This window comes from Miniopterus natalensis, chromosome 1 (assembly GCF_054644295.1).
Source record: "Miniopterus natalensis isolate mMinNat1 chromosome 1, mMinNat1.hap1, whole genome shotgun sequence".
Classification (NCBI taxonomy): Eukaryota; Metazoa; Chordata; class Mammalia; order Chiroptera; family Miniopteridae; genus Miniopterus; species Miniopterus natalensis.
The window spans coordinates 80587480-80611873 of record NC_142081.1 but is presented as its reverse complement, the minus strand read 5'-3'; the positions used below and the strand labels follow the sequence as shown (position 1 = coordinate 80611873).

Sequence of the window (24394 nt, the reverse complement as noted above, 5' to 3'; positions counted from 1 at the left end):
ATGAGAAAATGCTCGGAGTTGCTAATCATCAGAGAGATGCAAATTAAAACCACAATGAGGTGTCACTTCACACCTGTCAGAATGGCTCCATCAACAAATCAACAAACAACATGTGCTGGCGAGGGTGTGGAGACAGGGGAACCCTGGGACACTGCTGGTGGGAATGCAGACTGGGGCAGCCACTATGGAAAGCAGTATGGAGGTTCCTCAAAAAGTTAAAAATGGAGCTACTGTTCGACCCAGTGATTCCACTCCTAGGAATGTATCCAAAGAATCCTGAAACATTCATCAGAAAGGATCTATGCACCCTGATGTTCATAGCAGCACAGTTTACAATAGCTAAGATCTGGAAACAGCCCAAGTGCCCGTCAGTAGATGAGTGGATAAAAAAGCTGTGGGACATTCACACCATGGAATACTACGCAGCTGTAAAGAAGAAGAATCTCTTACTCTTTGGGACAGTATGGATGGCCCTGGAGAATATTATGCTAAGTGAAATAAGCCAGGCAGTGAAAGACAAATATCATATGATCTCGCTTATACGTGGAATCTAAAGAACTTAATAAACTGATGAACAGAATAGATTCAATGACATGGAAGCATAGATGAGACTGATGAATGTCAGAGGGATGGAGGAGGGCAGGTGGGTGGAGGGGGAGAGTAACCAAAGAATTTATATGCATATATGCACAACCCAAGGACAGGGACAATGGTGGGGAGAGGGACTGGGGAGGGGGAAGGAACGGGGTGGAACGGGTCATTGGGGAGAAAAAGGGACATCTGTAATATTTTAAACAATAATAAAACTTAAAAAAAAAAAAAAAAAACGCCAGTGGCCAGAAGAGGTCCAGTTATTGCTCATAAATGTCAAAGCTGAAAGTATTACAAATACCCAGAGGATTACAAATAAAACAATATTTTTGTTCAAATCTTTATTTTAAATCATCAAGATGATGTCTAAGCCAGCCAGGTACCTGAAAATTGGCCTTTTTCATAGTTTCCTTCAAAGTGGTCCCTTTCTTATACTTTACATAAATATGTAATAAATGGTATTGTCATTCATCCTATTAGTAAAGATTTCTATCTTTCTAAACCTAACTAATACTATATTTTCAGTTTACTATAACTGTTAGAAACTTAGCGGTCAGAGGTTTTCATATCTACCTATGAATGGCAGAGAACCCTAGAGGCACTACACTAGATGCCAGTTTTAAGCCCACAGTATATATGGTAAGGCTTCAAAATTGATTTGTCTACATATTAGTGCCACACATGCTAGGTCCTAAGGCAGGTGATGAGACTACAAAGGGGGAAAAGACATGGTCTCCACCCAGAAGCATCTTGATCTCCCGTAGTTTAACCATTTAAAAACACTAAAATTATAGGATCCATGGTTTTTGTGAAAAGATTCCATACACTTTCTAAATAAAATATGTTAGCTTAAAAATAAAGTTTGATCTGAATTTTATGCATGTAGAATCATATTTTCAGGAACTAAAAGAACTTGCTGTTTAATGATATCATTTTATAAATCTTCTGTAAAGGAATTGATTGTCACACAACCATTGTTTTACATAAATGTGGATCTCTATATACAGAGAGACATTTCTCATTCACAGGGAACATGTCAGACACTTTGAATCCCATAAATATTTTGATAATGATGGATGTAAAAGAGCTTTATTTCTGAAACAAACTTCTGTCCACATTTCTCTACAAAATTCTCCCCCTGTCAATGTTTCACAATTCTAGCTAAATAAAGAATAATGTGATGCTTTCTTAGAAGCCAATACTTTCAATTAATTCTCCAACTACCTTCTAGATCTCAATGTCTCTAGACCAGAAGAACTGTTAAAATCTTTCCCTTCTGAAAAATGTTTGGGACCTTAGCTCCGAAGGTCTATGATAGGCAACAACAGTGATCCAAAATAGCCAAGACTCCCAATGAAGTACTGAATTAGTTGTGCTTACAGTTAAACACACCTTTAAAATACATCAAAGGAGATTTTTTTTAAACTCTCTAGATACACATTCAAGCAACAGGAGGCAGACTATAACTTTAATATAGGCAAGGAGAATTTTTATTAAAGACTTTACCATTTGCGGTTCCTCAATACTTATCTGTAATCTTTGCTCTGGTTGCATTTGACATGCTCTGTGCCAGTACATTTTTCCCATTAAAGAAATATCCTTGAAGGGAAAAAAAAGAAACAATTAAAACAACATCAACTTTAAAAATCATTGAGGCATATTATTCAATGCAGCAAAATCCTAGTCAATATAGTTCAGTAACGAGGATTATATAAAAGGGAAATATAAGTGAGTCAATATTATGCATGAAATGAGAAATACAGAACAAAAGATACAATAAAAATATGTTGTCTATTATTCCAATTTTATGGCTTTTTAAATCATTGATCTCTTTAGATATGCCATCAGATTGAATAAGAAAATTAGGTAATATTAAATCAAATACTGTAAAACACTGCTATTAAACAGCTACACAAGAAAGATAAAATCAAACTAAAATTTAATCTAACCAAGAGCAAGAAAGAATATGAAAATACTTAAAATTTTAATAAGTATAACTGTTAGGGTCATTTTTGTCATTATTAATGCTAAATTCTATAATATACTCTCTACACAGTTGAAAAGGTAAGAAGACAGCACATCACAATATCTAACAATGGACAGGAATAAAGAGACCAGCTTCTGCCCAAACTGCAAAGTCACAGAACAGGCATCAACACTCAGATTATTTTGCTTCCTTTCACCTGAGTTTTATCTTCATTAAAATGGGCATTCGAGTACATGACTTTTTAAGGCCTCTTTCTCCTCTAGCCTTTTAATAACGCCAATAGCAATATATGAACATTCATTGTGTTTTAAAACTCTGTTTTTCAACCTCTTTTCATTTAGAAAAATCCAACTGAGGCCACTGGCTTCTACTCTACCCTCTTGTCATAAGTAACTATAAAATTGGACAAAATATAAGAACTCTTTTAAGATTGGACAACAGGTAGTGCAAGACTATGTTGACTAAGAAAATGAATGCAAAAAAAGGTTAAGAGCTAAATTGCCCCAGATTTCTGCCTTACACAATTTCCAGACCCTAACACAATGGAGGGGAAACCGTACAGAGCTCAGGTGTCTTACTGAGTTGAAGAGACAGAAATTAGAGTAAGGAGAAGACAAAGAGGGTAGAATTTATTAGGCACAGTATGGAGAAAGAGGCTCCAGAAATCTGCAGAAACCCCCAAAGGGTCCTTGACTCTTTGGCTATATACCAATCTGCTGATGCAATGGTGAAACCCATGAAGCCAAAGAAAAACCACCATGGGAATAAAAAAAAACACACAACAACTACCAAAGAGCTATAAGCCACAATTCCCAGAGCTCACACAAGCTAGGAATTATTAGCTCTCCCACCAGACATACAGAGTACATGGTACATTCATCATAAACCTCAGAAAGATCGTACATTAGTAGAGCCCTAGGGTAAGGCTTCTCTGAACTTCAACATTTTAAGTAAGGCTTCTCTGAACTTTAACGACATTTTAAGTAATACTTCAAAAGATCCAGGTGATCTTCAGGTAGCTTAACTGCTTATCAGATTAAACTCTTAACATTTTAACATTTTTTAAATGAAGACAGCAAAATCCAGTACTCTACAACGTAAAATTCACAATGTTCATCATCCAATCAAAAGTCACTAATTATAGAGAAATCATAAATATGTAATATATAACCAGGAGAAAAATCAGTAGGAAAAAACCCCAGATATGACAGACATGTTGAAATTAGAAGATGCAGATTTTGAAACATTTAAATAATTAAAATACTATAAATGTTCAAAGAGATAAACATAATGAAGAGGAAACATATGATATAAAAGAAAAATCAAATGCAACATCTACAAAAAAATATGCATTATTTGAAATAAAAATTTCACTCGGTGGTATTAATAGCAAAGAATACATTGCAGAAGAAAATATCAGTTAATTGAAGACATACAAAATGAATTACAGAGCTATATAAGAACTGAAACAAATATTCAATCAAACATATATTTAATTAGAGTTCCAGAAAAGAGGTGTGGAGGGAACAGAAAATATTTGTACAAAAAATGACCAAAATGTTCCAAATTTGATGACAACTATAAACATCCTTATGCAAGAAGCTTCATGAACTCCTAGCAGAAACACACAAAGAACACTCTGCGAAGCATATTATAATCAAAATGATGAAAACCAGCAATAAAGGAAAAAAATCTTATAAGCATCCAGAGAAACGTTAAGCATAAATAAACAAAGAATTACCAGTGACTAATTACCACAAATTAATGCTGCAGGCTTCTTGTCAGAACTATAGAAGCCAGAACACAAAGAAGCAACGTATTTTAGAGTACCTGCACTGAAGAAAAACAGCTGTCCACATAGAATTCTATACCAGCAAAATATCTTTCAAAACCAAAGGTGAAACACTTTTTCAGCAAACAAAAGGTAAAAATATTCATCATCATCAAACTTGCATTACAAGAAATACTAAAGGAAATTCTTCAAGCAGACAGGAAATGATATCAGATTAAAACCTGAATGTTCACAATAGAAATAAATGGTAGAATGATAAAAATGTGGGTAAATAAAAGGCATTTTCCCTTTTTAATTATTTCTTTAAAATATAATTAACTGTTTAAATAAAAATAATGTATTGAGATTTGTTACATAGGTACATGTGAAGCATGCATTAATGATAGCATAATGGTGGAAAAAGGAAAAAATATACTGCTATAAGGTCCTTATACTATGTGAAATAATATATTATTTACTGGGACAAATTAAATATGCATATTTTAAACCATATAGCAGCCACTAAAACAATAAAAAAAGAGGTAAATAAGCAAATCATATGGAATAGCATAAAATGCTAAAAAAAAGTAATCAAAAGATGGCAGGTAAAGAGGAAAAAAAAGGAACAAAGAACAAATGTGACAAATAAAAACCAAATAACAAGATAATAAATCTAAACCAAACTATATCAGAAATTACATTTAAATTGAAAGACAGATTGTCGCACTGCAGAATAAAACAAGATCCTACTATATGATTGCTATAAGAAACCTACTGTAAGTGTAAAGACAAAACAGGTTAAAGTAGAAGGCCAAAAGAAGATATAACATGCAAACACTAATCATAAAAACAACTGGAGTGGCTATAATTATATCAGACAAGGTAGACCTCAAAAAGAGAAATATTAGCAAAAGAAAGAGGATTACTTCTAATAAACACTAAATTCCTCAGAAGACATAAAAGTATGTACTAATGACAAAATTTCAAAGGGCATGAAACAAAAACTAACAGAACTAAAAATAAAATTTGAAAATTTCACTACTATAGTTGGAAATTTCAAACCAAGAGTATATCTGCTCCAGAGACTTCACTTTTGATAAATATACTAGCTAGACAGTTAAAGTGAAATGGGAAAGCCTGTAAAACATTCTTTACAACATTTTAGGTTTAAAAATATATCATTAAAGTATAAAAAGGTGACAATAATAAACACCAAATTCAGAATAGTGTTCACACCTAAGGAAGAAGAAAATTATTGGAAAGAGGTAAGAAGGGTGCTTCTACTTTACTTGCAACTTTCTACTTATTTAAACAATCTGAGGTGAATATGACAAAATATTAACTTTTAAAGAATCTGAGTGATGAGCGCTTTTTCTACAGTTGAAATATTTCATAATATAAACACTTTAAAGAAATTTCTCAACTCATTTTATGTGGGTTAACATGACAATATCAAAGATAAATAAAAATATCTTTTTTAAAAACCTTATAGTTTACCTCACTTATGAACATAAATGCAAAAATCTCACTTAAAATATTTGCAAATGAAATTAATCAGTATATTTAAAAACAATACAACTTTTTTCAATTACAGTTTATATTCAAAATATTAATTTTTATTAGACTAAGGTGTACAGCATAGTGGTTAGAGAATCACATACTTTACAAAGTGTTCCCCCCAATATTTCCAGTACTCACCAGGCACCATACACAGTTTTTACAATATTACTGACTATATTCCCTGTGCTATACAGAAACAATACATCTTGACCAAGGAAATTTCCCCCTGAACTACATGGATAATTTATTGCTAGTTTATGAGATTAACAGATTAACATGACATTTTATATAATCATCACAATAACTGCTGAGGAAAATAAATAAAATTCAACACTTATTTCTGAGTAAAAATAACTATAAATAGAATAAAACTTTCTTAATACCACAAGAGATATTTGCAGATTCCTGCACCAAACACTAATTCATAATAAAGCATTACACAGTTCAGACCCAATACAACAAGAAAAGAAAATAATAAGTGATAAAAACAACATAAAAGAAAGGACAAAAACGTCACTATTAATAGATTATGTGACCATAGATTTGGTGAAAAAAAGAAAATCAATTGAAAAATTATCAGACCAAAGTAGGAGCACTAAACATATTTAATAAACTCAACAAATAAAATTTCATACCAGCAATAACCAGTTAAGGTTCCATTCTTAATTTCATACTCTGCTATTCAGCTAAGCAGTAGCCTTGAAGAATAAAGATAACAATAAAATAAATATTTTAATGACTTGCAGCCATGTGAATACGTAGGCTAATTACTTGGGGTTGGCCTCAGCCTATTAATAGTGATGCTATTTGCTAGAAATACCTGTGGGCACTCACCAAGCTGATACTATTTGTGGTAAAACCCCACAGACATTTCACTGACTGGAGCCAATGTTGTAGCTGCACCAGATCTTTCATTCTTGTTATGACTTAAAGATGCACCTCAACAACAATCATTAGGGAACTTTGAAAAGGCAAGGTTTATTACTTACAAGTCTATGATACACCATGCCCAGGGTCACATAACAAGCTCACAGGTAGACAGACAGACAGAGAGAGAGAGAGCATAATATTAATATTTTGCCTTTACTGGAGTTGAAAATGGGGTACCCAGGGCTCAAGGAATTTACTCTTTATTGGTGAATAAGAGTGGGAATTAAGTATGGAAATGAAAAAACAAGCAGTCAGTTAAATGGTCAATTATCTAGGTCAACCAGAGCTTTCCAAAAGGGGAACTTTGAGGGTGTGGCAGCCTAGCTCTTTATCTAGTTTGTAACTGGCAATGTGTTTATTCAAGGTAGGTGTCTTTGGAGTGAATGTCCTGGTAATCCAAAGCTTGATGTCCAGCATTTACATTACAATCAAAAAAACTAATTGTCAGGTGCTTACACCACATTGATGTGCATGCCAAAGGCTGTGCACATGCTCAGAAAAGGCATAGAAGCTGTAAGGTTTCACCTCTGGCTGACCTTGAAGCTCTAGGAAAGCTGGACATGAGAGCTAACAGAGACTTGTAAATTGCCTGCCTAAGCACTGAAAGTATGTCCCAGCACACACACAAAGAAAACCCTCAGCCAAAGCTGAGAGACATTGTTTCCAGGCACTCATGGAAATCTATGTTCAATCATTACCTGACCACTAAGCTAACCAGGAAGAGACTTCAGTGATCACACACAACAAATAATATAGACTTTAGAAAATTAGTTAAAGCAAATCATGAAATTTTTTTAACTGACAACAATAAAATCAAGAACCACAGAAAATAGCAACAATAACAAAACCTGGGACAAAAGGAGACTGATTTTTACAATTATTACATTACATTATTTTAATTGTCCCGTTTATAACAAAAAAATATATGAGATATGCAAACAAATAAGAATGTATGGTTCAACACAGGAAAGACAATAGAAAGCATCCTTGACGAAGCCCAGATGTTAGATCCACAGGACAAAGATTTCAAGTCACCTATTTTAATATGTTCAAAGAGCTTAAAAAAACATGACTACGCTGCTGAAGTATGACAAAATGTCTCATCAAATAGATAATGTCAATAAAGGAAAAGAAATCATAAAAACAAAGTAACAGAAATTCTGCAATTGAAAAGTACATTAACTCTAAGGAAAAATTCAATAGCGGTGCTCAGCAAATTTGAACAGACTTTGAAGACAGAATCAGTGAATTTGAAGATAGGTCAACTGAGGTTATTTAGTCCGAGAAACAAACAAACAAAAAAAGAAAATTGAACAGGGCTATGGGACACCAAGCAAAACAAAAGTCCCAAAAGAAGACAGAAAAAAATATTGGAAAAAATAATAGCAAAAAAATTCTCAAAGTTGATGAAATACATAAATCTACATATTCAAGAAGCTAGAAAAACCATAACCAAACTGTCAAGCTATTGAAAGATGAAGAGAGAGCCTTGAAAGCAAGAAAAAAGCAACTAATTACACACAAGGGATCCTCAATAAGATTAACATCTGATTTCTCATCAGAAACCATGGAGGCCAGAAGGCAGTGAGAAGACATATTCAAAATGCTAAAAGAAAAAAAACATCAACCAAGAATTCTAGCTCTAGCAAAACTATCCTTCAAATATAAAGAAAGAATTAGGACAATCTGAGATAAACAAAACTGAGTGAGTTTGTCACTAGCACAATTGCCCTATATGAAATACTAATGGGAGTCCTTCAGGCTGAAATGAAAGGACACAAGACAATAACTCAAATACACATGAAAAGTAAAGAACAAAAATAAAAGTAACTAGATTGGTAAATATAGATAACAATATAAATGAATTTTTGTATATAACATTTTTCTCTTACCTGATTTTAAAAACAAATGTATAAATCAATAATTATAAATATGCTGATGGACACATAATATATAAACATATAATTTATAACAATAGCATCACAAAGAGAGGAGGAACAGAGCTATACAAGAAGGAGCAAAATGTTTGTATATTATTGAAACTATGTTGATATAACCTGAACTAGATTGTCATAAATTGGGATATTAATTGTAATCCCAAAAGTAATCACTAAGAAAATAAGTTAAATATATACAGTGAAATACATAAGGGAATCTATATGGACAATAGAATTCTACAGGTTTTCATTAGTCAAACATTTCAGCAAACCATACCATGGATACTGAAGAAGGTGCCACTAAAGTGAAATAGAGATTCCATAGTGAAAGTTTTCTGACACCAGGAAATGAGACTCAGAGCTAGGCAAGTCAACCTACCCAATAGACAGAGCTCTGGGGAAAAGTGCAGGGTAAAAGGTGTCTACAGTCCGTTTAGCTTACAAACATCTAGAGTTTACAGAACATATTCAGTTCATAAATAAAGAATATGGGCAAATTTAAGGCCTAAGAAAAAATCGTTGCAGTACCTCAAAATAATAAAGGCCATATATGATAAATCCACAGCCAACATCATAATCAATGGGGTGGAAACTAAAAACATTTCTTTCCCTTAACAGCAGGAACAAGAAAAAGATGTGTACTTTCACTACTCTTATTCAACATAGTACTGAAAGTCCTGGCCACAGTAACTGGACAAGTAGAAAAACTAAAAAGCATCTAAATTGGAAAGGGATAAGTAAAACTGTTACTATTTGCAGATGACATGATACTATATATAGAAAGCCCTAAAGATTCCACCAAAAAAATTACTAGAACTGATAAATAAATTCAGTAAAGTAGCAGGATACAAAATAAACATTCAGAAATCGGTTGCATTTTTACACACCAATAATGAACTACCAGAAAGGCAAACTACATTCATAATTGAATCAAAAAAATAAAATACTTAGGAATAAATTTAACAAAGGAGATAAAGAACCGTATATATACTTGGAAAATTGTAAGACACTGAAGAAAGAAATTGAAAAAGATACAAATAAATGAAGGCATATACAATGCTCATGAATAGGAAGAATTAACATCATTAAAATGTCCATACTACCCAAAACAATCTATAGATTCAACACAATCGCTATCAGAACACCAATGGCATATTTCACAAATCTAGAACAAATATTCCAAAAACTTATATGGAACCACAAAAGACCCTGAATAGCCACAGAAATCTTGAGGAAGAAGAACAAGTTGAAGATATCACACTATCTGATATAAAACTACACTACAAGGCCACAGTAATCAAAACAGCATGGTATTAGCATAAAAACAGATACATAAATCAATGGAAAAGAACAGAGAGCCTAGAAATATACCCATGTATACTTGGTCAATTAATATATAACAAATGAGGGTAAAGACAGTCTATTCAGTATATGGTGTTGGGAAAACTAGAAGATACACGCAAAAAAATGAAACAATACTACCATACACCATTTAAAAAAATAAATTCAAAATTACTTAAAGACTTATATTAAATGTAAGACTCCAAACCATAAAACTACTAGAAGAAAACAGTCAGTAAAACCTTGGATATTTCTTGTATCAATATTTTTTCTGACATATGTCCTCAAGCAAGGGAAACAAACAAAATCTAAAAACAATTGACTCTATATCAAACTTAAAAGATTTTGCACAGCAAAGGAAATCATTAACAAAACAAAAGACAATCTACTGAATTCGAAAAGATGTTAACCAATGATACATCTGATAAAGGGTTAATATCCAAAAGGTATTAGAAACTCAGCAATTCAACACCAAAAAAGCAAACTATCCAATTAAAAAATGGGCAAATGATCTGTATAAACATTTCTCCAAAGAGAACATACAGATGGCCAATAGACATATGAAAAGATCCTTAACATCATTAATCATCAGAGAAATGCAAGTTAAAACCACAATGAGATATCACCTCACACCTGTCAGAATGGCTATCATCAATAAATCAACAAACAAGTGTCAGCTAAAATATGGAGAAAAAGGAAACCTTGTGCAGTGTTGGTGGAAATGCAGATTAGTGCAGCCACCGTGGAAACCAGTATAGAGTTTTCTTAAAAATTAAAAATCGAACTGCTTTTTGACCCAGCAATTTCACTTCCGGGCATATATCTGAAGAAACCCAAAACACTAATTTGAAAAATATATATACATCCCTATGTTGATTGCAGCGTTATTTACAATAGCCAGGTTATGGAAGAAGCCCATGTGCCCATCAATAGGCCAGTGGATAAAAAAGTGGTGATGCATGTACAATGGAATATTACTTGGCCATATAAAAATGAAATCATGCTACGTCCGTTTGCAACAGCATGGATGGACCTAAAAGGTATTATGCTAAGTGAAATAAGTCAGACAGAAAAAGACAATACCATATGATTTCACTTATATGTGGAATCTAAAGAGCAAAAGTAGGTTTTGGGGAAGATGGCAGCACTGTGACAGGAAGCAGAGCTCCCTTGCTCCCAGCCACAAACTCTATTTATCACTAAAATACTGCATAGCCAGCTTGGAAAAACAAGAGAAATATACCTGAGTGGATATATTTCGAGTAGGAAGCACTGAATAAACATCACAGAGTCTGGTAAAAGAAGGTGGTGTAGAAAGGGTGAGTCCCCTTGAAGCCTGTGCTGGGCTCTGAGGCCCGAGGGCTAGAGGCTGCAAAGCTCCCTGCCCTCGGGAGTGTGGATTGACATCCAAAAGCTGGGATCTCAAACCCAGAGTGGAGGAGAAGGGAAGGAGAGCTCCTGCGTGAAGGGCAGAGGGAACTAGGGAAACAGTGTTCATGCGAGGAGGGGATCACGCCTTCCCAGTGAAACAAAGCTTCTAATGGCTGCTGGGACAGGAGTCTTTCACACCGGGTGCTGACCATAGGAAAGGCTGTCCCACAGTGTGTGGCTCCCAAATAGGGGCCAGAGGGCTGCACTGAGCAGCCACATACAGGGACCCTCTGCCTTCCTTTAAGGAATTGTGTAAAACCCCAGAAAGTATTTGATCTGAGTGGCATGGGGAAGGGGAAGAGAGCCCTCCTGCCACCAGAGAGGGTCCAGAGCCGCCAGCAGGGCGGATCAGAACTCCAGCCACCAGAGCTGCTGGTTGCGACAAATCGGGGATTTTTTACCTGCTCTGAGGAGAGCCAGGATAGGACACGAGGCACTGCCTCAGCTTTACTGAGATCAGCTGTGCAGGAGAGACGTGCGGGGCTAACTTTGTGACCACCTCCTGCGTGGTACCGAAGTGGGGAGAAACCAGACCTTGCAGGGTAGGTTCTCTGCCTGTGTGTTGCTTTGTGTGTTTTTGAGTTTTTAATTGCTGAATGGGTGTCCACCTTCCTGGCTTGCATTGGGAAGACAGACCAGTGAAAGCTGGGATTTGTGTCTGCATAGTGGAGAGTTTGAAATAAGGGCACTGTGCAATCAGCCAACCAGATCTGGGAAAGGAGGGGTGGAGTACGCCTACCACTCCTGCAGGCTAGGAGCACCAACCCCAACAGCAAAGGAGCTGGTTCAGCTCACTGAAGTCCCAGATATCCCCCACAGGGCACAGCCTCGAGGGGGAAGGGTGACCAGCTCACAGGATGACAAGAATAAGACTCTCAGGAACTATTGTTTGGGAACTAGAGGAAAAGCTTAAAACCCCTTCTGGAGGCTGGGCAGGCAAAGTGCTCACCAGACTTTTTTTTTAATCAAATGCACTAAGACCAGGCTGCTGAAACTGCCCATACAGAAGAAGCAACAGACTGAACTCAATCTGAAACCAGCAGGTCATTGTATGGGGAACTGGAATTAGAGGATAAGGTAGGGACTGAGGAGTTGATTTTGAAGCAGAGGCTGACTTCCCCACAGTGAGTGCCTGACAGCAAAACCTCTAAGTAAGCGGAGCAATATCCTGAGCTGCACTAGCCATCCTGCACCCTAAAGACTCTACAGAAGGCTCTAGAGTAAGACCAGGCAACCACAAGGGGGAGGCAAAATAGTTGACAAGTGGAGGTGGTCCCCAGAGAGCCTCATATCAGCCAACTATTTAAGGACACCAGACCCAAACCTAGACAGCTCCTGACTTTTGCTGATACACAAGTACCTCCCAAGAGAACTGAAATCACCATCTAAAACTGAGCCTCAGACAGCATAAGCTGCCCAGCCGAAACTCACCTGAATGACATTTTTTCTTTTTTAGAAAAAAAAGAGAAAAGAAAAAAATTTCTTTTTAAATTTTTAAATTTTTACATTTTTTAATTAATTTTTTTAATTTTTTAAATTTTTTGCTTTGCTTGTTTGTTTTTTGCTTTGTTTTGCTTTGTTTTTTGTTCTATTATCAAGGTTTTCTTGATATTCTTTGCTTAATTGCTGGGATATTATCATTATAACCAATAAGTTTACTGCTTTCCTCTATCGTTTATACCATATCTCTTATTGGACTCCCTCCATGTCCTTGCATTATCTCTGTCTCTCTTCTTGTGTTCCCATAACATTTTTTTTTCTTTCTTTCTTTTCTTTTCCTCCCTTCTGTCTTCATGTCTTTTTGTTTGTTAGTTTCTGTTTGTCTCTTTATTGTATTTTTATTTTTTTATTTTTCAACTATTTTCCTATTCTGACACTCTACCCTTAATTTTTTGCTGGCTCCTTTCAGAAACTTTTCTCTGCCCCTTTTATCTCCCAGTAGTTTCTCTATTTTTTACTTTTATTTTATTTTATTATGATTTTTTATTTTTGGTTACTATTAGTAATAATATCCTCCCTTTCACTCTCTGTATTTTTTTCTATTTTTTTCTTTTTTGCTTTAGCATTTTGCATTAGCATTCTCACTTCACTCTCCCAATCCTACTTTCACTTGGGATGTTTTCATTGTGATTGTCAGGATATTTTATAAGATACTGCTTGATTCCCGACAGTTTGTTGTGTATTGTCTTGCCCTGCCAGCACCAGAACAACAGTTCACACAACATGGTTGGGGCTGAGCCACACAGGTAGCCAACCTGAGGGGAGAGTTCTCCCAAGAACAAGTAAACAACACTCTAGACCCAATCACAACAGGAGCCCAAAGAACCCACAAAAGGGACACCCACAAAAGGGATATGTCTAGAGCAAATAGTTCAGAAGTATAAGGAAAACACATCTCTCGGCTCCACTGGACATACACTACAAAATTCCACCCCACAAGACTGGGAGACAGCAAATAAATCTAATATACAAATACAAACTAAGAGCTACCAAAACAGGGAGGCAAATGCACAACCCCCAAACTAAAGAAAAGGAAAAATCACCAGAAAAAGACCTTGATGAGATGGAGTTAAAGCAAGTCATCAGAAATACAGTTCAGAGTAATGGTTATAAAGATGCTCAAGGAAATTAACAGGAACAACAAGACACTTAGTGGAAAAGTCCAGGACCTTAGTCAAAACACGAAAAAAGAACTAGATGTCATAAATAAGAACCAGGCAGAAATGAAGAAAACTATATCTGATATGAAGAATATGCTGGAAGAAATTAAAAGCAGGCTCAGTGAAGCAGAGGATAAAATAAGTGACTTAGAAGATGAGGTAGAAAAAAAACATTCAATCAGAGCAGCAAAAAGAAAAAACACTTAAAAAGCATGAGGACACTCTATAGGAACTTTAGAAGAACATGAAAACAAACAACATTCATATCAAAGGGATTCCAGAGGGGGAGGAAAGTGAGCAAGGGATAGAGAACTTAGTGGAGGAAATAATGACAGAAAACTTCCCTATGCTGATAAGGAAGAACGACACACAAGTTCAGGAATTGCAGAGGATGCCAAAGAAGAGGAACCCAAAGAGAGCCACTCCAAGACACATCATAACTAAAATTGCAAATATTAACACAAAGAGAAAATATTAAGGGCTGCAAGAGAGAAGCAGCAACCTACAAGGGGACCCATAAGGCTGACAGCATATTTCTCAACAGAAACACTTCAGGCCAGAAAGGAACGGTAGGAAGTCCTCAAAGTAATGAAAAGCAAGAACCTGCAACCAAGACTGCTTTACCAGCAAGGCTATCATTTAAAATTGAGGTGAAAGAAAGAGCTTCCCAGGCAAAAGAAGGCCAAAGGAGTTCAGTACCCCCAAACCAGCATTGCAAGAAATGCTATAGGGAATGCTTTAAGAAGAAAAGGAAATATTGAAAGGTACATCGGCATAAAGGGGGGAAATGGCATTAAGTAAGTATATATCAATAGTAACCTTAAATGTAAATTGAATAAATGCTCCAATCAAAAGACATAGGGTAGCTGAATGAAAAAGTAAACAGGACCCAAATATATGCTGTCTACAAGGGACCCACCTGAGAGCAAAAGATTCACAGAGGCTGAAAGCGAGGGGTGAAAAAAAAAGTTTTTTCCATACAAATGGAAAAGAAAAAAAAAGGCTAGAGTAGCAATACTTATTTCTGACAAAACAGACTTCAAAATAAAGACCATAACAAGAGACAGAGAAGGTCAGTACATAATACTAAAGGGATCAATCCAACAGGAGGAAATAACCCTTAGAAATACATATGCACCCAATATAAGGGCAACTAAATATATAAAAATTTCTTGGTGGACTTTAAAGGGGAGATTGAGAGCAACACAATCACAGTGGGGGACTTTAACACTCCACTGTCATCATTGGACAGATCATCAAGACCAAAAATCAACAGGGAAACACAAACATTAAATGATACACTAGATCTAATGGATTTAATTGACATTTATAGAATATTTCATCCCAAAGCAGTAAAATACACATTCTTCTCAGGTGCACATGGAATATTCTCAAAAATAGACCACGTGTTAGGACACAAAGCAAGTCTCTACAAATTCAAGAAGATTCACATCATATCAAGCATCTCCTCAGTTCACAATGCCATGAAACTAGAAATAAACCACTATACAAAAACTCAAAAATATTCAAACACATGGAGGCTAAATAGAATTTTATTAAACAATGAACGGGTTACCAATGAGATCAAGGAAGAAACCAAACACTTCCTGGGGAAAAAAGGAAAATGAACAGACAACAACCCAAAATCTACGGGACACAATGAAAGCAGTCCTGAGAGGAAAGTTCACAGCATTGTAGGCATACCTGAAAAACAAGACAAAGCTCTACTAAACCATCTAACACAACAACTAAAAGAACTATACCGAGAAGAGCAAGAGAAGCCCTGAGGAAGTAGGAGGAAGGAAATAATAAAGATTAGAGCAGAAATTAATGACATAGAGGCTAAAAAAAAAAAAAAAAATCAATGAAACCAATAGCTGGTTCTTTGAATAGATAAATAAGATTGATGAACCTTTAGCCAGATGCACCAAGAAACAAAGAGAGAGGACCCAAATACATAAAATCAGTAATGAAAGATGCAATATAACAACTGACCCAATAGAAATACAAAGGATTGTAAGAAAATACTATGAGCAACTACATGCCAACAAACTGGACAACCTGGGTGAAATGGACAAATTCCTAGAAGCATACAATCTTCCAAAGCTGAGTCAGAAGGAGTCAGAAAACTTGAATAGGCCAATAACAACTGACTAAATTGAAGCAGAAATCAAAAAACTCCAAGCAAACAAAAGTACTGGACCAGATAGATTTACAGGGGAGTTTTACCAAACATTCAAAGAAGAATTAACACCTCTTTTCCTCAAACAATTCCAGAAAATTCAAGAGGAGGGGAAACTCTTAACCTCTTTTTTGAGGCCAGCATCATCTTAATCCCAAAACTAGATAGACACACTACAAAGAAAGAAAATGATAGGCCGATATCCTTGATGACACAGATGCTAAAATCCTCAACAAAATACTAACAAACCAGATCCAGCAATACATTAAAAAGATAATACACCACGACCAAGTGAGATTTATTCCTGGGGCGCAAGACTGCTACAATATCCACAAATCAATAAATGTGATACATCTCATAATGAAAATGAAGGACAAAAATCATATGATCATATGAATAAATACAGAAAAAGCATTCGACAAAATCCAGCACCCATTTCTGATAAAAACTCTCAGCAAAATGGGAAAAGAGGGAACATACTTCAACATAATAAAGGACATATATGACAAACCTATAGCCAACATCATATTCAATGGTCAAAAACTAACACCATTTCCCTTAAAAACAGGAACAAGACAGGGATGTCCACTTTCAACACTTTTATTCAACATAGTACTGGAAGTTCTGGCCACAGCCATCAGACAGAAGTAAAACATAAAATGTATTCAAATGGGAAGGGAGGAAGGAAAACTGTCATTATTTGCAGATGACATGATATTGTACATAGAAAGCCCTAAACAATCCACCAAAGTACTACTAGATTTGCTAAATGAATTCTGCAAGGTAGCTGGATACAAAATAAACATCCGGAAATCGACAGCATTTTTATACATCAACAATGAACTCTCAAAAAGAGAAAGTAAAAAAATAATATGATTTACCATTGCAATAATAAAAATAAGAAACCTAGGAATAAACTTAACCAAGGATGTAAAAGACCTGTACTCAGAAAACTACAGGTCATTGAAGAAAAAAAAATAGAGGAAGAGATAAACGAGAGGAAGAATATACCATGTTCATGGATTGGAAGAATTAACATCATCAAAATGTCCATACTACCTAAAGCAATCTATACCTTCAATGCAATTCCTATTAAAATACCAACAGCATATTTCACAGAGCTAGAATAAATATTCCAAAAATTTATATGAAACCAAAAAAGACCCCGAATAGCTGCAGCCATCTTGAGGAAGAAGAACAGAGTGGGAGGGATCACTTTACTGGATATCAAACTGTACTACAAAGCCACTCTAGTCAAAATGAACTGGTATTGGTACAACAACAGGCATATAGATCAATGGAACAGAACAGAACCCTAGATATAGACCCACGCAATTATGGTCACTTAGTATTTGACAGAGGAGGCAAGAGCATACAATGGAGTAAAGACAGTCTCTTCAATAAATGGTGCTGGGAAAATTGGACAGATACATGTAAAAAATGAAACTAGATCACCAGCTTACTCCATACACAAGAATAAATTAAAAATGGATAAAAGACTTAAACGTAAATCTCGAAACCATAAAAATCCTGGAAGAAAATATAGGCAGTAAAGACACAGACATCTCACGTAATGGAATTTTCACTGATACATCTCCTAGGGCAAGAGAAACAAAAGAAAAAATAAACAAATGGGACGACATCAAACTAAAAAGCTCTGCCCAGCAAAAGAAATCAGCCTCAAAATACAATGGAACCCCACGGTATGGAAGAACATACTTGCCAAGGATGTATCTGATAACGGGTTAATTTCCAAAGTGTACAAAGAACTCATTCAACTCAACAAGAGGAAGACAACCCAATTAAAAAATGGGCAAAGGACCTGAATAGACACTTCTCCAAAGAGCACATACAGATGGCCAAGAGACACATGAGAAAATGCTCAATGTCGCTAATCATCAGAGAGATGCAGATTAAAACCACAATGAGGTATCACTTCACACCTGTCAGAATGGCACCATCAACAAATCAACAAATGACACGGGCTGGTGAGGGTGTGGAGAAAGGGGAACCCTAGTACACTGCTGGTGGGAATGCAGACTGGTGCAGCCACTATGGAAAACAGTATAGAGGTTCCTCAAAAAATTAAAAATGGAACTACCTTTTGACCCTGTGATCCCACTTCAAGGAATATATCCTAAGAATCCTGAAACACTAATCAGAAAGAATATATGCAACCCTATGTTCATAGCAGTGCAGTTTACAATAGTTAAGATCTGGAAATAGCCCTAGTGCCCATCAGTAGATGAGTGGATAAAAAAGCTGTGGGACATTTACACCATGGAATACTATGCAGGTATAAAGAAGAAGGATCTCGTACCCTCTGGGACAGTATGGATGGACCTGGAGAATATTATGCTAAGTGAAATAAGCCAGGCAGGGAAAGATAAACATCACATGATCTCACTTATATGTGGAATCTAAAGAACTTAATAAACTGATGAACAAAATAGATTCAGTGACATGGAAGCATGGATCAGACTGATGAATCTGAGGGAAGGTGGGGGTGGGTGAGTGGGTGGGGAGAGATTAGCCAAAGAATTGACATGCATAACCCAAGGACACAGACAATAATGTGGTGAGGGACTGGGGATGGGGTTGGGGTTGTGGGCAGGATGGAAAGGACCAATGGGGAGAAAAAAGGACATCTGTAATATTTTGAACACTAATATAAATAGATAAATAAATAAATAAATAAATAAATAAATAAATAAATAAATAGCAAAAGTAAATGAACAAACATAATTAAAACAGACTCATAGATACAGAGATCAAATTGATGGATGACAGAGGGGAGAGGAATTGGGGGACTGGATGAAAAAGGTGAAGGGATTAAGATGTGGAAATTGATAATACAAAATAGTCATGGGGATGTAAAGTACAGCATAGGGAATACAGTTAATATATTGTAATAATTATGTATGGGGCCATATGCGTACTTGAAATATTGGGGGGCCAGTTTGTGAAGTGTATGACTATCTAACCCTTATGCTGTACACTTTAAGCTAATACAAAATAATATTGAATGTAAACTATAATTGAAAAATAAAATAAAGTCAACACTGTCTACCTGAAGATAGCATCAGATCCCACAGGTTAAGGGTTCAGTCCATCAAGACTGTGCTACAACCACTTCAGATACCAACCACAGGGCCAGGTTGTCACCTGTGTTTCTGACCTAACAGTTATAGGTTGGATTTTGACACGATCCCCTACTTGGGTTTAATTAATTTCCTAGAGTAACTCACAGAGCTCAGAGAAACATTTTATTTACAAGATCATCAGTTTATTATAAAAGGATATAACCAGGAACAGCCAGATGGAAGGGATGCATAAGGTCAGGTATGTGGGAAGGGGTGAGGGGCTTTCATCCCCTCTCTGAGCATGTCTCTTTTCCCAACTCTCCATGTGTTCACCAAACCAGAAACTCTCGGAACTTGTTCTTTTGGGTTTTTATGGAAGCTCCATTACATAGGTATGATCGATTATATCATTGACATTCTTGATTGACCTCAATTTCCTGGGGAAAGGAGGTAGTAGGGGGTGGGACTGGAAGTTCCAACCCTCTGATCATGTGGTTGGTTTCCCCAGTAACTAGCTTCCAGCCTTAGGTTACCTAGGGACTTTCCAAAAGTCACCTTTGCAACTAAAGACACCTTTATAGGTGTCTGCTTATCACTCAGGAAATTCCAAGGGTTTTAGGAGCTGTGCCAGGAATGGGATGAAGACCAAATATTATATATATCTCATTATAAATCACAATAGTACAAAGCCAAAATTAATTTGTTCCCCAGGCCTTGGTTTTTTACCAACACAAGCCAGGTAGTGCGGTACAAGTGAGGTGGGAGCTCCTTGCAAGCAGGGGTTTTGTTGCATACACGGCAGTGGGGCTCTAGAGAGGACTTACAGCCTCAGTCCTCCAACTGTGGTCCAGTAGTGCAGACGCTCAGGGGCTCAGGTCCCGCCCCAGAACAGCTAAATCAGAATCTGCATGTTAAGCATATCTTTACATGATTCATGTTGTGGACCCTGAGAAAAAAAAACATTGATTTGATGTGAACCTTCAACTCTGGCTTCCCGAACTATGCCCCATTTGTTTATGGGTCTGAGTCAACCACTACAGGAAGCCCTGGTTTTCTACCAAAGGACTGAGACCTGCAAGTTCAGTCAGAACTGCACATATTGTATCCACATTTACATAAAACAGACCTACTTGGGAATTTGGCTGGGAACTTTCACTATTAAATGTGGCGTCCCCTTTGCCTCGGCAGAACACAATTTAGGTTGCTACCTAAATCTGTGTCTCCTGGGCTGCAGTTTCTTTTGCTCAAATAAATGCTTATTATTTGGGGGGGGGGGAAAGAAAGAAAGAAAAATCAACACAGAGTATGGAAAATGAGACACCTTGTAATCTCAAAGGAATAAATTTTAATAAACTATGTCATGTGCTCAAAAGATGCAAGAAGATATGAATTCTATCAAAACATACAGAAATCCAGGCAGATTGAGATGAAACAACAGCAAGATGAAAATGAAATTTAAACTGAATAAAATAGGAAGCTCTGAAGGAAAATACATTGCAATGATAGTATGAAAATATTTACATGTTAATTTTATATATTAAAAAGCTGAGTTTTTAATATGATAATGAAGAAAATTAAATCAGAAGGTACAGGACAAATGAAAAGGTCTTCTAAAATATGGAGAAAAATGACCAAAGAGCAGGTGGTGAGCAGGAAGGCAAGCAGTGGAAAGGTAGTGATAAAACCAGAGAGAAATGGAGACAATATGGGGATAACTGATGTTTCTGAAGACAAAAACAAATGAAATATAAGCAAAGAGAAAAAGATATAACTGATTTAAAAACAATCAAAAGAAGTGTAAGTAAGTTAAAAAGGAGTTGCATTTTCATGTTCGGGGGGGGGGAAGTGAGTGAAAATAAAAGCATTCCTAAACATATTCTGTAAATTATTTAATTAGAAATATAGCAGATGTGTGAGTTTGTACCCAGAGAAAGGAATTCTGACATATTCTGGAAGCAAATGATGACCTGGAGGGAAGAGCTCCCAATGGTCAATTTGGGCAAGAAATGTTTCATTTAACTTTAGGAAATTCATTAATTTATAAGCAAGATTTAAAAAGAAACCTATAATCATCTCCATGGTAGTTTCAATTGTGACTCACATGGGCGGCATGCCAAACGATAAGTTGGCTGAGCACACATGCTCCGCAGTCAGACTGCTTGCATTCAAATCCTGACGCAGTCACTTCAGGGCAGACTTGTGTAAGTTACTCAGTCTCTCTGGGTCTTGGTTTTGTAAACAGGGGATAATAATAGTACAGACCTATGTTTATTGTGAACAGTAAATGAGATAATACATTAAAAAAGAACATAACTTGTATATAACAATAGCTATTATTATTCACATTAAAGTAAAAAGCAAAATAAGGATGCCTTTGTTACCATCGTAATTTGACATTATACTGGCAATTCTAGATGTAAAACATAATTATAAAAAATAAATTAAATGAATTACTGTGATTTGAAGAGGCTATGACTATATGCTTTAAGAAAAAAACCCAAGAGCTATGATAAAACTATTAGAAATAAGGTTATTTAGACAGCAAATCAACTTACAGAATACAAATTGAGAAAATGAGAAGAGGAACAAAATCACAAAAGCAACAAAAAATATAAACTACCAAAACAGTGCCTTAAGAAATGTGAGGAAAACTAAAAACTTTACTGAGATATAAAAATGGTCTTGAATCAGAAATCTTGGACTTGGGACTAAGCAAAAATCAAAGAGAATTAAAATATATATATACAATTATTATTTTGACTAACATATATTAATTCTATCTTGTCTCCAGCTGAGTCAGAAACTATAATGGGTTGTTATACTTCTACATCTTTCAAAGAGCTGGCACAGTGTCGAACAATTTTTTAAATACTTGAAAATTTATGAAGCCATGAGCAGTCCATTTCCACAATCCTGGATACATTTTTCATGTGTTTCACAAAGCAGTTTCTACCTGTGGAGTCTAACTTAAAATCCAAAATGTCAGCACTGGAAAGAAACTGAAAGATCAGTAAAGTCTGAAGGAAGCACAAATTTCACAGACACTGAAACCAGAGCTTTGAGCGCCAAGGGTGCTGTGTAGTATTCAAAACAGGTACATGGTCCTTCCCCTAAACTGCTTCAAGCAGATGGACCAACAACAGAAGCAGTGGAGTTCCTCGGCCTGTTAGGCAGGCCCAGTATCTTTCAATGACCTTTAAAAGAAGACATGGAGAGAGCAACTTCCCTGCACTCTTTCCTCATAGAATCCAGGTTCTCCCCCAATGAAGCTGGCTGCAAAGACATGGGCCAAAAAAGCGTTTCTAACACATACCCTTCTATGGTTTCATCAGCACTTGTTCAGGTTCATTGCCTTTAAATAACTTACTACAAAGTTCAAGTTTCAGAAAGAAGGAAAGAAAAGGCATGTTCATGGCCATAAACAAATACTTGTCCACACAGGCTACTTTCTTGAGAAATGGCCCTGATTTGCACTGACTTTCTCTTGCATTCCCCCAGGCAAAACCCTGCAGGCATTGGCCTGTAGAATCCTGCTTACGGCACAAAAATGTGCCAGGGCTACTTTGCATTCATTCTTAACCACATTTGACTTTTTTTTAAATTAAACATTTTATATGATAGTTCTGGGTGGTTGAACCCTGTATGCAAGAAACTGTCAGTTCTGAAAAATATGATTTGGGAAAAAAAACAGAACTTCACTGGCTGCCACATAAATTTAAATATCAAAATTGCTACAGAGGTTAAGTATATGTAATATCTTTTCTACAAAGTCCTAATAGAGTACATTTTTTAAGCCTGTTCTAAAAACAGAATATTTCCAGAAGCACTGTGTTAAAAAAAAAAATGTTTCCAGAATCACTGTTTCAAGTAGGTTTCCACTTTTTATATCACTTTTCTAATGGATACCCTACACCATAAAACTATATAGTGCTTTTAGGAAAATAACACTGAAGCATTTATGAAAAGCTTGTTTAATCCAGGTTGTCTAAAGCAGGTGCAATCAGGAAAATATTTCCAAAATGTGATCAAGCCAATGGTCAGGCTTGAACTTCTTTACTCCTTGACATTCGTACAGGGAAGCCAGCACAAAATCCATTTGTTTCATTTCAGAAGCCTATAGTTATTTTTAAATTAATATGCTTGCTTCTAGGCTATAGCATCTGCTGTTACAGAGATTTCATTCCTTTGAAATAGGCACCAACTACTGAATTACAATCAACTATGCTAGCGACGCTTCAGGTCTAGGAATCTAAGAGAAATATAAGGCAAGATACTTTTCCCAAGTAAGATCAGAATCTAGTTAGAAGGACAAAAATAACAGACTAGAAATAATGTTTTCTAAAATGCAAAGCAATGTATTCATTCAAACATAATAATTATGCACAGGCTCCAAGTTCAGTTGGATTTCAGTTTATATAGAGAGATGAGAATAACAGTATAAATATCAGAAAATGCACCAGTTCCAATTACGCCGTTGAGAAATAAACTTGGGAAGGGCTGGGTTCTTGGGCTGCAGCGCAGAAGAGAAGAGGGAGAGCGAGGCTTCTCATTCTGTGTCTAATGTAAGACAACTGAAAATAAGTATGTGCCTGTGTCATTTAATTTTAAAGGTCTCATATCTCTTCTGTTTATTTAGTAACAGAAATCTATAAAACTAAAATTTTCAAGACACTAACTGAGGAAGGATGAATAAACACATTTGTTGCTGTTTCTCAAATGACTGATAAACTGTTTTTGCAGCTCCTAACTCAAATAATAAGTTAAATTAATTTCTTAAATGTTTTCTATTGTAAAATCATTCAAGATATTTCAACTAAAATAAAACTTAAGTTAATATGCAGCTAATGTTTAGCAAAAACATTTGTAGTACAATTTTCAGATCTTATTGCAAAAAGGCTGTGGTAGCCACTGTCCAAGATGG

At 35.8% G+C, this 24394-nt stretch overlaps 1 protein-coding gene across 1 annotated transcript in view; it reads right to left on the bottom strand.

Moving 5' to 3' along the window:
• The window catches only part of TTC6 (tetratricopeptide repeat domain 6), a 188265-nt gene that overhangs the window by 127267 nt on the left and 36604 nt on the right, over window positions 1-24394 (bottom strand). Inside the window, exon 2 of the mRNA XM_087815319.1 lies at window positions 2098-2190. Coding sequence (XP_087671445.1) covers window positions 2098-2190 — 93 coding nt within the window. The remainder of the gene's footprint in view (window positions 1-2097; window positions 2191-24394) is intronic.